Consider the following 14,414-nt stretch of genomic DNA (forward strand, 5'->3'; position numbering starts at 1 on the left):
CAACCGCCGCCGCCAGCGGCCCGCCCCTCCCCGGCGGCGGGCGGGGCTGCGCCTCACGCCACGGCCGGGCCGCCCCTTACTCTGCCGTGTGGACCGAGTCGGTCGCCGGGTCCCCTCCTGGCGGCCTCTGAGCGCTCGGTCCCGCGGCCTGGCGCTGCTCGTGACCCCCTGAGTTACACCTCACGGCTTCCCTGTGGTGCCCACAGCTCTAAAAATGCTTTGAACGATGGCAGTGCTCGCTGGAGCGTCAAGATGAGGCAAGCTGGGTTTGGCCAGTGGCTCAAGCCTGCGGTCATTGCCTCAATGACAGTGGTACGACCACAAAAGTACCGCACGGCTAGTTGTGTCCTGAGCAAGCCAAGCTCTAGAGATGGAAGTAAACTTGCTGTTAGGGGAACTCGTAACTACTTATTTTAGTTGGGTCTCATGATCTGCCTGAGTCTCGTGGCCTGCCTTTGCTGCTTCTTTCCACACGGGTAAAGGTTTAGTGACAGCTGCATGCTGTGCTTTGCTGTCTTCAGAGCAAAGTTGTGCCTCCTCAGAACGAGAGGGGTGTGGGTTGTACCAGAGGTATGTTTGCTATTTTCTTATGAGCATGAAAGTACTAATCACATAGCTTACAATTGTATTTTTACTATAACAGCATAGGCAAAGGCTTCTTTTTTTTTGGCTTTAAAGTTGTTAGCTCACAGATTCAAAGCATTCGTCTTACAGTCCCATGTGCATGTGCTGCAATAAAAATAATGCCCAAGCGAGGCAGCTCAGGTTGCATGGCAGAAATCAGCTCTTGGTGTTGATTTCACAAGGACTTTGCTGCCTGTGGGTTTGCCTTGCAGGGGTCTGTTTGCTGTGCCGATCTACTGACATCAGATGGCCTGACCGATGTTGCAATCGTTGCGTGTAAGGAGATTCCACTCTGCTGATCTTTTTGGGATCTGTCTCAAAGGAAACGCGACAAACAGGTGTGGCACATTCACCCCAGCTTCTTGTTGATTCCCCCACTACTTTTTTGCCTTTGTTGCTCCTTATGTTGGAAATATCCAAATAATTTTCTAGGACGGTATCTCTGATAAAGATTTTATTTGCAATTGCAATGGCGGACTTCCTGCAAGCAGGAGCGCACCCAGAAAACAGCGTTACATCTTTTATTCCCTATTCCCTGACGCTTATCTCTTTCTCCCCTAGTTCCTCATTGGCTGAGTACTTTAGGTTCACAATCTTCTCGATGCTTCACTAAACATGGAAACACTGGACAAACATAAATTTTTGCTGCCTAAGCATAAATCTGTAGTTAATTAATTAACTTATTCTACACTTGATCATTATTGTGTGGATATCTGCTTGTCCTTCCTTCCACAAAGATAAGCTCGGGAGAAAGACAGAGGGAGTATCTTGGTGCCTGCCTGTCACATCCTAACCTTCTCACGGAGTGAGACATTTCGGCCTTGTGTAGAGGCCCTGGCTTCTTTGATGTTTGCTAAATCTGTTTTTCTTTTGCTGGGAGTTTCTTATCCTAACAGAACAACTCTAAAATGTTTTCTAATCCCTAACACTATACTCGCATTGTTTGGAACATTTAACAACTATTACAGTTTTGCAAGAAAGAATTAATCACATAATTCAGTAATAATGTTTCTAAAACATGCCACTAACATATACAGGAATATTTTACTTCTTAGATCAATTATTTCTAAGGATAAGTTACAGAATAAAAATACGTTATGTTCTACGTCTTCAAACCAATTGCTCTTTTTAATATCAAATGCAGAAACAACATTCCATTTCCACACTTAGTGCACATTATACTCATGGAATAAAATATGTAATTTAAATGCTATTGCCATCTGCTGAGAAAAATGCAAGTTGTCCTTGGTATCGTATATTCAAGGGCTAATTAATGTTGGCAGGGACCTCTGGAGGGTCACTGTAGTTCAGCTTTCTGTTGAAAGCAGAGCACATTTAGGTCAGGTTGCATAGGGAATTTTCCACTTGTATTTTAATTGTTTCGGAGATGGAGAATTCATAGCCTCTCTGGGCAAACTGTTCCACCATGTGACTACACAGATAGTAAAACATTCTGTCCTGCAGCTAATGAGATTTACCCATGTTCCAGCTTGAGTCTGTGCTACCACTTGTGCCTGTCAGGAGAGCGTGACTCCAGCTTCCCCACATCTTCCCATTATGTGGTCATGGAGAGCAGTAACGTGTCCCCTGAGCAAGGTTGAAAAATCACAGTTATCTCAGCCATCGTGCTGGCACTAAGCTGGACTTGCCCTAGATCATCAGTGTCTTTTTTATTATGGGGAGCTCAAAACTGGTCACAGGAATCCAGGTGTGGCCTTATAAGTCAGTGAGGAATAACAACACTTGACCTACTGGCTACGCCCTTCCTGGTACAAAGTGGTTGGCTTTCTGTAGTGTTGAGTCATGTTCAGCATGTTGTTCAGTCCAACCACCATATTTTTTCTGCAAAATTGTGTGGCAATTTCCACCATGAGCTATATTAAGTCCGTAACATCATCCTTGTCTACCACCTATAGTACAGAGAGGTGATAATACTTTAACCTTTCTCTGAATACTGGCTTGATATCTATATTTAGAAGGCTGTGTACATTCATGTTGATATTCCAGTGCAATCCTTTCACATAATGCCTCCAGATTTTCTACACTCCCAAGAGAAAGCAAAGTGGATTATAAGCAAAGACTTACAAATGCTGATCAGACTAAGCCTATCTTGGTCAGAGTGAGTTTTGAAATCTTTTTGCTTGGCAGATGTGGACACCTGAGCATTTATCCGTGTTTATGTTGCCTCTGCATACTACCAGCCCACAGAACAGGGCTGGGTATTCTTTCAGTCCTACTGCAGCCTTTGGTCTTGGTTGCAGCTCTCTGTCACAATTAGGGGATGAGGATACAAAGCTAGCTGTAGCTGCTCCCTGGTGTCTGAGTGTTGTGAGTGTTGTTGGTTATGAAGTCAGCACCTTTGACTGCTTCACCTTTAAGTTAGCTTAATGCTAGGAAAAAAAGGAGCCCCAAAGATTTAACTCAGATCAATGCTGCCAGCAGCTCATTGCCTTTTCTGTGGCACCGAAATGCCTATCTCCACTGCCAGCTGTTCTTGCTTAAGGACATCTGTCAAGTTACATTTTTTGAAGCTCCTTTTTAAGCCCAAGGTTATACGTAGCTTTCAAGGATTGTCTCCTTGGGAGGAAGGGGATAATTATTTTGATTCTCAATTGGTGTACACAAAATTAAGTTTTCCTGCCTGTAAGAGGGTGCTAATGTTAATTCATAGTGTAGGATGACATTTGGTGCCCCGCTACACCAAAATAGTCCTGACAGTCGGACTGGATGGTCTTAGTGGTCTTTTCCTACCTTAATTACTATGATTCAGTCATCCACTAGGATCAGATAAACACTTTCCTTCACTGAATATCATTTTGGTGCAGAAGTGTCTGCCTGGAAGCTAGCGTAAAATAAGTACTTGTTTTGCTTGTTCTAGTTTGACAGAAAGCCCTGAGCTTTGCATTCAGAAGTGTTTTCATCGCTTTACTCAGTGCAGAAATGAGACTTGTGTCATCTAGTGGTAATGACCGTGCAATTTCCAGATTGCAACCTGTCTGAAGAATTACTTGCATATCCAAATAGAAAAATTACGTGATCGCTTTGCAGCAAAGTCAATTAAAATGTCCATTACTGCTTTTTTTTCCCCCATCATTTATTACGAGCCTTTATTATTTCTGTTGCGATAACACCCAGAGGCCATTGCAAGAAGTGGGAGCTGCGTTAAGCAACATGCTCCATAAGCAAATAGGAAGGCAGGATATTCTACTTGGAAATCTCGCAACCTTTGTGGAGACAAGCTACAGCAGGTGAGTTTGCAGGTTTCTTTCAGTTTCTCACACCTCCACATTTTGGTAGAGCCAGTCGAAACCACCGTAGCATGTTCCAAGAATATTTCTCCAGCTAAATCAGAGTAATACTTGTACTAAACAAAGCTGATGTTTCCTACTTAGCATTGTAAGCAATTTTATTTTCATTTGTTAGCCTTCCCTACCTGTGGAGACCTGTTTGACTTTTAATTACACTCACCTTAGTGTAGCTATTAATTTGGTCAGACGCTCTTGGCTTCAGACTCTCCACATGGGATCAAATCATACCAAAGGAGCTAACAGCAATCAGCCTGAAGCTGCCAGTAGTGTTAAATATACGTGTAGTGTGTCAGGTGGTGCTTTATCTTTTCATCTTTGTATCTGCCCTGGTGTATTTGTACGGCTGCTCCACCAACCTGTTCCACTGTATCCCTGTCTAAACTTAGTAAGTCCTATCGTCACATATTTTCTGCATTTATTTTTGACACGACTACATTCTCAGTGGAGATATTTATTATCTTGTTGCAGAAGCTTGGGAATTGAATTCAAGAGATTTGAAGCTTGACCCAAGTTTGCAGCAGACTTGCTGAATTATCTGAGTGGATCCTAATCCCTCCAGTACAATTTGCTCTTCCTTAACATGGTGCCAATTGCATGGCAAAATGTGGTCCAAGATATTAAAAAGCAGGTATGGATCAGGGAACTGTTGAAGGAAAACATTGTGGAAAGGCATCTTATTATTGCAGCAGAGTTTGGAGATAACTGATATGTTGCTACAAGCAAATTCCTAAAGTGTGTACCCATGCTAGATACCATGCATAAACACTAATATACTAACAAATTCAGAAGTTTACCCTATAAATGGCTGTTTAAGGCCCCGGGTTTGCATTAATATCAGGTTACTGCTCCTTGAGCACCATTCTGCCATTTGATGTTTAACTCAGGATTTGTTGTCAAAATGGAGAATGTAAGCAGAACCATCACACAAAGTTCCTGTCGACACTCCAAATCCAACTGGGGAGAAGGAACTGGAGTCAGGTTCAAGATCCACAGTGCTCTTGAAGATCAGCCTGTTTGTAAATTTTGTAAATTTTAGAAGTTTGTCTCAGTAAGGATTTGATGGAGAATCATGGGTAGTGAAGGACCTTCAGAAACTGTTCTTGGAGTCCTCAGAAAATGGACATGCTTCTCAATGCCGTACAGTCCAGACAATCAGAAGATGAGACTCGTGTATCCCATTTCTGAAGTGATTATAGAAATTTATACACATACACTGGACACCAAGTATGCCTACATATATATACATATATGTATATGTATGTACCCTACAAGAACAGAAATGTGCAGTACATATAAAACCACAGACATTTTCTGGCCTGTGTTGTATGTTAGTGTCATGCTCTATCTGTGTATCTGAGTCAGTGAAACATTTGCCATGGCAAAAATCTTTTCTGACATAACTGTGTTCCCAGCTGGCACAGCATTGGTTGCTGTGCTGTTCCTTGCTCGCTGACAAAGTGCGGCACTATGCAGAGTTTGGACCAGCTCTGTGTGAACGGCCTGAAACATTAAAAGCAGGACATTAAAGCATTAGTCCAGTGAGAATGTCTTGTCAACACAGCCGGAGCAAAATCGTTTAGTTAGCAACAGTTTAGATACGTGTCTGAGACTCTGTTTTGCTGGGCAGACAGAGTTGCTAGGCATGTGGCCTCGTTATTGATCTCCTGAGAGTTAGCATCTCTTTAAATCACCGAGAAGATAAAGCAAAAAATTTATTGACACATATATTTTAAGGTCAAGGAGGCTATTATTATCACATAATATTACTTCTTGGATATTGCATTATTTCATTCACAAAATCATAGAAGCATGGAATGGTCTGGGTTGAAAAAGACCACAATGATCATTTGATTTCCACCCCCTGCTGTGTGCAGGGTTGCAAACCACCAGATCAGGCTGAACAGAGCCACATCCAGCCTGGCCTTGAATGCCTCCAGGGATGGGGCATCCACAACCTCCTTGGGCAACCTGTCACCACCCTCTGTGTGAAAAACTTCCTCCTAATATCTAACCTAAACCTCCTCTGTCTCAGTTTAAAACCATCCCCCTTATCCTATCCAGGCTGACCATTTAGCTAGAATGCTTTGAAAGATGTTGCTTCCTGTATATAACTAGCAAGCCATCAAATATTGTCTCCTCTTCATTCACAAATAAACTTCTGGTTTTGCACAACATCTGGGGAAATTAATAGATTCAGCCTTTAGATGCCGCTTTTTCGCTTGTGAACAAATCACAACTCTTTCCTTTGATATTCTCTGAATAGATGGAGATGCTTTCTTGAAGTGTGACTGTAGGGATTTTTGACATTAAATCAAAATATAGCTCATTAAAACCCAAAATTGTACAAATGAAGCAAAAGGCCTGGGATGTCAGACACAGAGTGTGGATTTTCCCCTTTTACAATAAGCAAAATCCACAGCTTACTATAATAAGTATATCGGCAGGATGTAGACTTTTCTCTGAAGGAAATTGGATCAGCATAAGAGTCAGCATTACATTTAGGAACTGAACCACCAAGACTTGTTTGACTAACTGAATAAAGATATAGTCTTACTCCTTTGTTTCTTGAGTTGCTTTTTTGAAATCTTCCCTTCAGATCTGACCTAATGGATATTAATGCCAGGGGAAGTCTGTCAGTGATGTCTGGATCTCTGAAACAAACCTTATTTTGTCACGCTAAATTAAATTTTCCTGTTTTTCAAGCCAGAGCATTGGCTTTATTTGTTTTGTGAATGCTATCTCACCTGAAAAGACCTGGAAAATAAATAGAAGTCTAATGAACCAAGTGGAATAGAACAAACTGGTCTTAACATGAATAGAACATTAATTCTGGTATTCTACAAATAGAAATAACAGAATACTGAAAAATATTGAAATAACAGGTGACAGATAAATATTGAAGTGGACAGACAAGTGTGATAAGCTGAATAATATAGTCATTTTTATTGAAACAATGGTATGGAAAAATATGTTTTAGCAAAGCAAAAGCATTCTTGTTGTAGAGTATCATCAGGCTTATGCTGGGTTTATGTAGGTTTTATTGAATGTGTAGAAGGGCAGGTGAAAAGAAACTGGAATTCAGACAAGTATGAAACTAAGATGACGTTTGAAAGGACTGAATGCAGAGCTGCTGTGAGAAGGCACAACTCTATTTAGTCCCAAATGTGCAGTATGTTACTCCAGTGCTGGAAAAAAGATTCATATGTATGATCTTTGGTTGGATTGTTAGCATACATTAGCATTTTAACACCATTGACTCATGGAGCATGGGGTAATGACAGGGGTTCTAAACAACAATAGTATTTTGTGTCTGTTCAGAGTTTGCATTAAGTGAAGGACAAATGGGACAGTTTTTGTGCTACCTCATTTTATGTACAACAATTCTGAAACTTCCAAGACAAAATGAAATTTGATTTACTTACTGATTTCCCAGTAGTCATTAGGATTGGCTGAACAAAGTGTGAATTATTCCTGCAAATAGATTCTGAGACAAACAATGATTGTTAAAGTGCATTAAGTCTGACCTGCGGCTATTTCATCTGGTGCTCTGATCTTCTCAGCTCTTCTAATCTAAACAAAGGTGGGTGGATCAATAGCAAGGCAATTTTGCTCCAGGGAAAGAATGACGTGCGCAAGAAGTGGCATTAGGTCAGGAGGTACGACATTACCTTTTGTAACCCAAGTACCCATCCCTGTACATTGCACAACAGTGATCATCCTAAATAAAGGGCTCCATATATCTGTGATCTCTGAGGCCATACCACTACCACATCTCTGATGGGATGCCAGGTCTCTTTGTACCCACAGGTCTTTCTTTGTGCTCATCTCCATCTTACAATGGCTAGGTATCTGAAACACAGGCACAAAGCTTTATGCTTTTCCTTGGCTCATGTGGAGCTTGCTCTTGCATATCCTTTGTATTCACTTGCAGCTGATAGGAAGTCAGCAGCCCATAATACCTGCACAAATCCCAGATAGAGAGAGCAGCAGGTTAGGCCACTGGATCTCAGTGTGCAGAGAGGCAAGCCTAAAGCATTGTGTTACTGGCACTGTTGTTTTCTGTGAGATACATGTATTTATGGCACTTCTTGGAAAGCATTTTGGCTCATTGTCCTGTTCCGTTCCTACTTCATGTCCTTACCCAGCACCTACCTTCTTCCTGTCATCTATGAAGTGGATTTGGTGCCCCTTAATTTCTAGTCTAAGTTTATTCTTGCCTATTAATGTGAACAGATGAGCAGCTGCTGCATTTGTTTGGTGTGTGAATGAACTCATCTATTTCCCTGCCTACCCTAGAAATGCAGTTTGGAACTTCCAAAGATGATTGTGTCTGCAGAGCAGTTTGAATCCCTCACACAAAAGGCACTACAGCAACGTAAAGAGCTACTGTTGATATCAATAAATCACGTCGGCCAGAAAAGAATGCAGGTTTTCGTTTTAGAACAACAAACAAACCACAGCAGTATTTACTGAGCACTTTAAAGATAACAGTGATTACATAAACACTAAGAATTATTAAGGTTTCTTTGTGAAAAGGTTAACTGTGTGGTGGTAAACAGTACTGCAACTTCCAAGCCCATCTACAGCCAAAATAAGCACCTTTTGATTACAGGGAACTCAAAGCCAAATCCAGCCCTCTCTTCAAAGGCTGAAGAAGATGAAGCAAATACCAGAAGGTCTTCATGCCTAAAAACCCCAAGCTGGATGAAGAAGATCTTGGCTGAAGCTAGATTCAATTTCATCCTGAACATGGCAGAGAAAGGTTTTCCTGACACTTCTCTACCACTGTTGTACAGCCTGTGGACCTTGCCACCCAGCATTAAGGAGAGCCTGGAGGGAGCTATGAGCCTCTCCCTTCAAACTGTGGCAGAACCACATTTTAAATATTCTTTAGAAACAAGAAAAGCCTGTTACAGCCCAGCATTACTCAGAAAAGAAGATCTAGTAAGTGCATCCCCTCAGAAGGCCATCGGATACTCCATGTGGGACGTGTGATCCCAGATGTTCTTCACCTGCTGCATTAGAACATAGGCTGTGGTAGCCTGTCGTGGAGGCAGCAGGAAACAGGACCTGGAAAGTCCTGCTGTGAATGGTGGGGAGCATTTTCTCATGGGCAGGCATAGTTCAAGTAGCTCTTTTGTTGAGTAGCTGCCCCTTTCAGGGTGAGACTACTTGAACAAGAAAATACGCCTGGCAGAAAGGAGAGGTTACCTGCAGCCCATCTGATAATATTCATTGCTCACCCAGAATGGCTGGCTACTGAAGACCCTCCAGTGATTATCCTTCCCCTTCACAACTATGACAGGGCTTTTCATCTTAAGAATGTGTTTTTTTCCCAGCTGTTTATATGAAGAAACTTTAGGGAGAAATATCAGTGTTGTGGCAAGGCTGCCTGGAGTCCCTGTAGCTTTCTCCAGAACAGTATGTTTACCTTCAGCCTGCTGCAGCCTCCAAATGAACTTGTTAAAGAAATTAGAGTCCAGCCCTGTAAAATGCTGTGCAACAAACTTTCCCAACAAGGCTCTCAAGATTTCTATCTGCTCAATTTTTTTCAGTCTTTCAGAGGATTGAAACCTGGATACAGTCATCCTCCATGTCTTGCATAATTCTTTAGTTCTGTACCAATTCATTTGCAAAGTTTCAGTGAGGCACAACATTATTTTAATTTGAAAAATACAGCAACATGTATTACCTAAGCAATTAGATTTTTTCTGATGTTGCCTTACGCTGTTGGAAAACTTAAAGCTTTCCTTTCTAATGCTGAATTAAGAGAAATTTCAGCTGCCAAGCAGCTCTCTTTATCCAACCCTGACTTCTTACCTCACTTACTCACAGAAAGAATAACTTTATGATTTGGTAATGTATATGGCTAATTTGCTCTACCGTAAACTACATTTCTTTGTGCAAACTCACTATTTTTTTTTTTTTCCCTCCAGGCACTGAAGCAAAAGTGCAAAAATAGAGCTAAATCCTAGCTAAATCCATTTTTAAAGCAGAGCATACTTTGTGTTTCCTTACAATTTTCTCTGTCCTCAACATCTTAAGCAATTTTTCAACAATTTGTCAGAGTCTGAAGACAAGTGAAGTGTCTAGACTTATATTCTGGATTAACATTATACCTCAACTCACTGCAAAATAATCTCTAATGTGTTTGTGGCTAACAAGAGTTAGTATGTTTTTATACTGCAGAAATGACTGGGTTTTAATGTAGCAACTTATAGTAATGTGGTTATAAACAGCTCTTTACAACACCTTAACAATTTGCTCTGCTTTCTGCACACAGGCACCAAGTAGCATGTCTCCTAAGCGTCTCAGCCACAAAAAAAAGGACAGATTTGCTGTTGAGAATTCATTTTCCAGGCTCACATTCATTAGTGGGCCTGTTCGAGTGTGGCTATATGTAACCCTCTCACCAGCTGCTAAAACACCTGTATGCTGTGAACTTCTCCATTAACTCCCATCACAGACTTTGGGACGAGTGCATTGCATAGTAGTTGTGGATATCAAACCAGAGAGTAACATACAGGGAAGGGCATGCAGAACATATGTAGATTACTTGTAGAGCATCTGTACTGTTGTGTCTGACAGCCAACCTTCTGGTGTACTTGATTTGCTCAATAAACTGATCCTGTCCTTTCCTGTAGAAAGGCGGGTATGTATGCTGTAGGGCTGGGGATGCCTTCCCACAGCACTGCATACACATTGCAAAATGCTGCATGCTGTCCCACTGTGTCTCTGTTGCAGAGGAATCAGTCCAGGTGCTACATCAAGGAGGAAATCACTTTAGTTATTATTTGTTCGGTATCTTTTGGCGTAATTCATAATGCTCTGGATTATTTTACAAAGCTCTATGTAAAAACCAAAATGTTACCAAAGCCCTGGGCTGGCAGGAGGACTTTTCCTGTTGGGATGTCACGGATGGGATGTCGCTCTAGCCTTGTGTGGCACTTGGTGGTACAGAGGAATTGGCAGAGCTAGCACTGCCAGCAAAGGGATTGCAGCAGCACCATGGGGACCAACCGACTCCAAACAGCTGCAAGACCTGTGTGTCCTTTTGGCACAAGGGCTGAGTGCTCCCAGCCCACAAGTGCACCCTGAGGCACTCATCACAGGCGTGTGGCCCTGCCAGTGTGGGAATGTGTCTTCGAAACACTGGGAGCACTTGGGTGTGGGGGGTTGCACACACTGCACGCGTGGAGGAGCTAAGTCAGTGCCAGCACTGCTGGGACCCTGGTGCATAGGCAAGGCTGTATGCAAACACTGCTCTCAGGCCAAACCCTGCTCCTGTCATCATCCTTCTGAATTCAGAGATGCCATGTGGAGGCGCAAGGGCATGGTGGCTCCCTGGCAAGGGCCTCACATGTTCGCAGTCATATGCTGGAGAGGCTGATCAGTTCTGCAGACTGTTTCAAAAAGCCCTTCTTGGGCAATCTAGGTTTACTGTCATGCTAATGTCATCGGGGCTCAACTCTGCCAAAACACATTTGCTGCATTAACTTTTCCTTTGCTTTTCCTTTGCGCGGAGAAGTCGGAGAATACGTTCATTTTTTGTTAGTTCTGCTGGCAATTCATTTGCCTGGAACAAAAAACCTCAAAGTTAGAAAAAATAAGCAATTATTTCCTATACATTTTTTAAAAGCATTCAGTTCTAAAGAACATGGTGCTGAGCTTAGCCATTACATGCTTACTTCAGTGCTGTCTCTGCCACTGTTGGAGATATCTTAAGAAGTAATCTTTGCACACAGTGTGCAAGTATCTCTCAACTCTTCAGAACAGATTTAGCCTGGGATCTGTCTTGTGAACTTATTTTGTGCTGCCTGCCCAAATTAAATGGTATCGTTTGAGTTCTCTTTGCTGCTGGCAGAAGGAGAATACTGCTGCTGAGTTGCTTTTGGGAAATAAAAATCAAAGGAACGACTTTAATTGCTATGAAATAGTCAGCCCTATTCTTTAGGATAGATAATATAAAATCAGTTTGGTCTTCTTTATGTATTGACAAAAACCTGATAACAGAAAATACTTATAATGAATCTACTTATGAAAATCATAACTCTGTTTTGTACTCTATTTTACATCTAATTAAAAAAAAAAAATGGGTAGAAGAGGTTGTAAACACAGATTTTTTTTATGCTGCACACTCTCCTACTGCAAATTGCCATCAACAGCAGAAAAATCTTGCATGTTGGAGGACAACAGCAAAACAAACTGCCATACAAGCAGCATTAACTCTGCTGCCATCAAGTGGATTGATATAGAAATAACATGCAGATTTTAAATAACCAAATCAGAATGCATATGCTGGATTATTTGTGTTATAAAATTTCATTGACATAATCATAAACCAGAAGTAAATACCAGTTCATTCATTCACAGCTTAACTAAGCCTGCCAGATAACAAATGCCAACGGCAAATAGTTCATAAATCAACTCAGAGGAAGATACTTCGTTAGAAATGACCAAACATATAATATTAACACACTTTACAGAATAAAAAAAGACAAATTTCTGCAAATAAAGAGTTGCTGCCATAAAAAGAATCTGAAACTATTTCAGTAAACTAACATATTTACAAGAATGTATTGGAAAGGTGTGTGTAATTTTGAGGTATTTTTAATATTAACAATGTGCTGAATCCTAAGCAAATTGTAGCAAAGGAGCCCATATACACATTCCTTACCACAGAAATATCCTCCTTACACATCTGTCATATGAGACACAAATACAAGTTACGGCTTATCAAAACGAATAACAGATTACTGTTCCCCAGAATATAACCTAGCTAACATGTGATATGCACAGGTGCTCCAAAGCTCGGTGCATCCTTGCCCAGAGTGGCATGCCGGGACGTACCTTGTTCCTCAGACATGGGTCTGCTCCCGCTTCCAGGAGCAATGCCACTGTCCTAACGTTGCCACTCAGAACGGCTGCGTGGAGAGCAGAAGTACCATTCTGGAAAACACCAGTGGAGACATTCGAAATCAAAAGAGCAGTGAAACAAAAATGTTAGCAATGAACAAACATACAAACAGTAAATAATATAGAAAAGGTTATGCCATCAAAGAGTATGATTGTGATTTAGACAGGGTGCAGGCAGGCTAGTGAATTACAAAAGAGATGGTGTTAAATGCTTTAACAAAGAAAGTCAGGGTCTTTTTTATCACAGTAATATCTTCTTTTAAAAATTGCCCTTGACAATAAATCAGAGGTGAAATGAACTCAGCAATTGCTGCTGCCTGGCAGTATCAGCCATTAGCAAGTGAAAAACAAGAACAAGCAGTAATGGAAACCATCTGTGCATATTATTTCTCTTCTCTGATGATTAATGTTCTCACTGGCAGACAGCTGAATGGTGATTTTCTTTTTTTTTTCGTAGCTGACCTTTTGCTCATGTCTGCAAACTGACAGCTCAAGTAAGTGTGGAAGATATTTCATTCTTGTAATTAACAACTCAGCTAACGACACCTGAATTTTCAAGTATATCAAAACTGCCAATTAGATGCATCCACAGAATCTATCAAAGTGTGTGATTTATGAGTACACTCAATTTCATTCGCTATTAAAATGCAGCTTCCAAAGAACTGCTATTATTTTTAAGTCATGTTTTGAATTCAAAAACAAAAAGAGAATTGCTCACGACAGATCTCTCAGGATCCTAGTTTGCTGACTAAAGTCAATAAAACGCAGGGTATAATGCTAAAAACTGCATCATGAGCAATCTGTTGACAGATTCTGTCAGCTGACAGAAACTAAGATAATTCTTTCCACAACACAATGTTCTTCCTCATTCCAAAAATCGAATTCACAGCATCTTTTCAAATGATTTGTATGTAGCCCCAGTGACTAAACAAGTTAATTCCATTTTTTCTCTTGACTTTCTGAGTTTGAGGTCTTTATTGTCTTCCACTTGCATAATTAGGAACATTAAGGACTTTCATTAGACTTCTTGACTCTTTGTCTAAAAATCTGTATGTTTCACTACTAACCTTCAGCAGACCAAGAGTGGGAGAAAATTTCAGTAATTCTTCTATCACATTGTTGTACCCTTTAATGGCAGCCTTCAGTAAAGCAGTTGTACCATCCTTTAAGAAAGGGAAGAAGATCAATTCAATCATAACAAACATTTTATCCTCATTCCCCTAGTCTGGAGGGCAACACCAGCTGACCCTCACATCCTGGGAGAAGGATCGTGCTCTGCTTATCACCTTTGAGGAGGCATCTCCACAACACATGCTACTGATTTCAGGGCATCTGGAGGATTGTTCCCCCAAGAGGTGAAAACTTCAAGGGGAAATAAACCAGTAATAAACTCTATTTCATGCCTGTTTGTCATTTATATGGACACCTCAGAGGGCTGGAGCACCTCTCCTGTGAAGAAAGGTTGAGGGAGTTGGGCTTGTTTAGCTCAGAAAAGGCTCTGGGGAGACCCTGTTGCAGTCTTCCAGTACTTGAAGGGAGTTTATAAGTAGGAGGGAGACTGACTTT

General features: G+C 41.2%; 1 protein-coding gene and 1 long non-coding RNA gene across 3 annotated transcripts in view; one reads left to right on the forward strand and one right to left on the reverse strand.

The window, feature by feature from the left end:
* The first annotated feature begins 64 nt into the window (after positions 1 to 64).
* Positions 65 to 14,201, forward strand: LOC104910291 (uncharacterized). Of its 2 annotated transcripts, XR_792935.3 has the most exons (4): positions 65 to 570; positions 837 to 962; positions 13,306 to 13,342; positions 14,073 to 14,201. It is a non-coding gene; the product is annotated as an uncharacterized LOC104910291 (long non-coding RNA). The 2 variants fall into 2 exon arrangements; XR_014882459.1 differs by lacking the exons at positions 13,306 to 13,342; positions 14,073 to 14,201 and adding an exon at positions 3,760 to 6,813 and having other exon boundaries at positions 73 to 570.
* ANKRD29 (ankyrin repeat domain 29) overlaps positions 6,852 to 14,414 on the reverse strand; it is a 32,069-nt gene continuing 24,506 nt past the window's right edge. The window contains exons 8-10 of the mRNA XM_010708835.4: positions 13,916 to 14,011; positions 12,783 to 12,881; positions 6,852 to 11,508 (exon numbers count right to left, since the gene is read on the reverse strand). Coding sequence (XP_010707137.1) covers positions 11,425 to 11,508; positions 12,783 to 12,881; positions 13,916 to 14,011 — 279 coding nt within the window. The 3' untranslated portion in view covers positions 6,852 to 11,424. The remainder of the gene's footprint in view (positions 11,509 to 12,782; positions 12,882 to 13,915; positions 14,012 to 14,414) is intronic.

The sequence above is a fragment of the Meleagris gallopavo genome, chromosome 3 (genome assembly GCF_905368555.1).
Source record: "Meleagris gallopavo chromosome 3, MGAL_WU_HG_1.1, whole genome shotgun sequence".
Classification (NCBI taxonomy): Eukaryota; Metazoa; Chordata; class Aves; order Galliformes; family Phasianidae; genus Meleagris; species Meleagris gallopavo.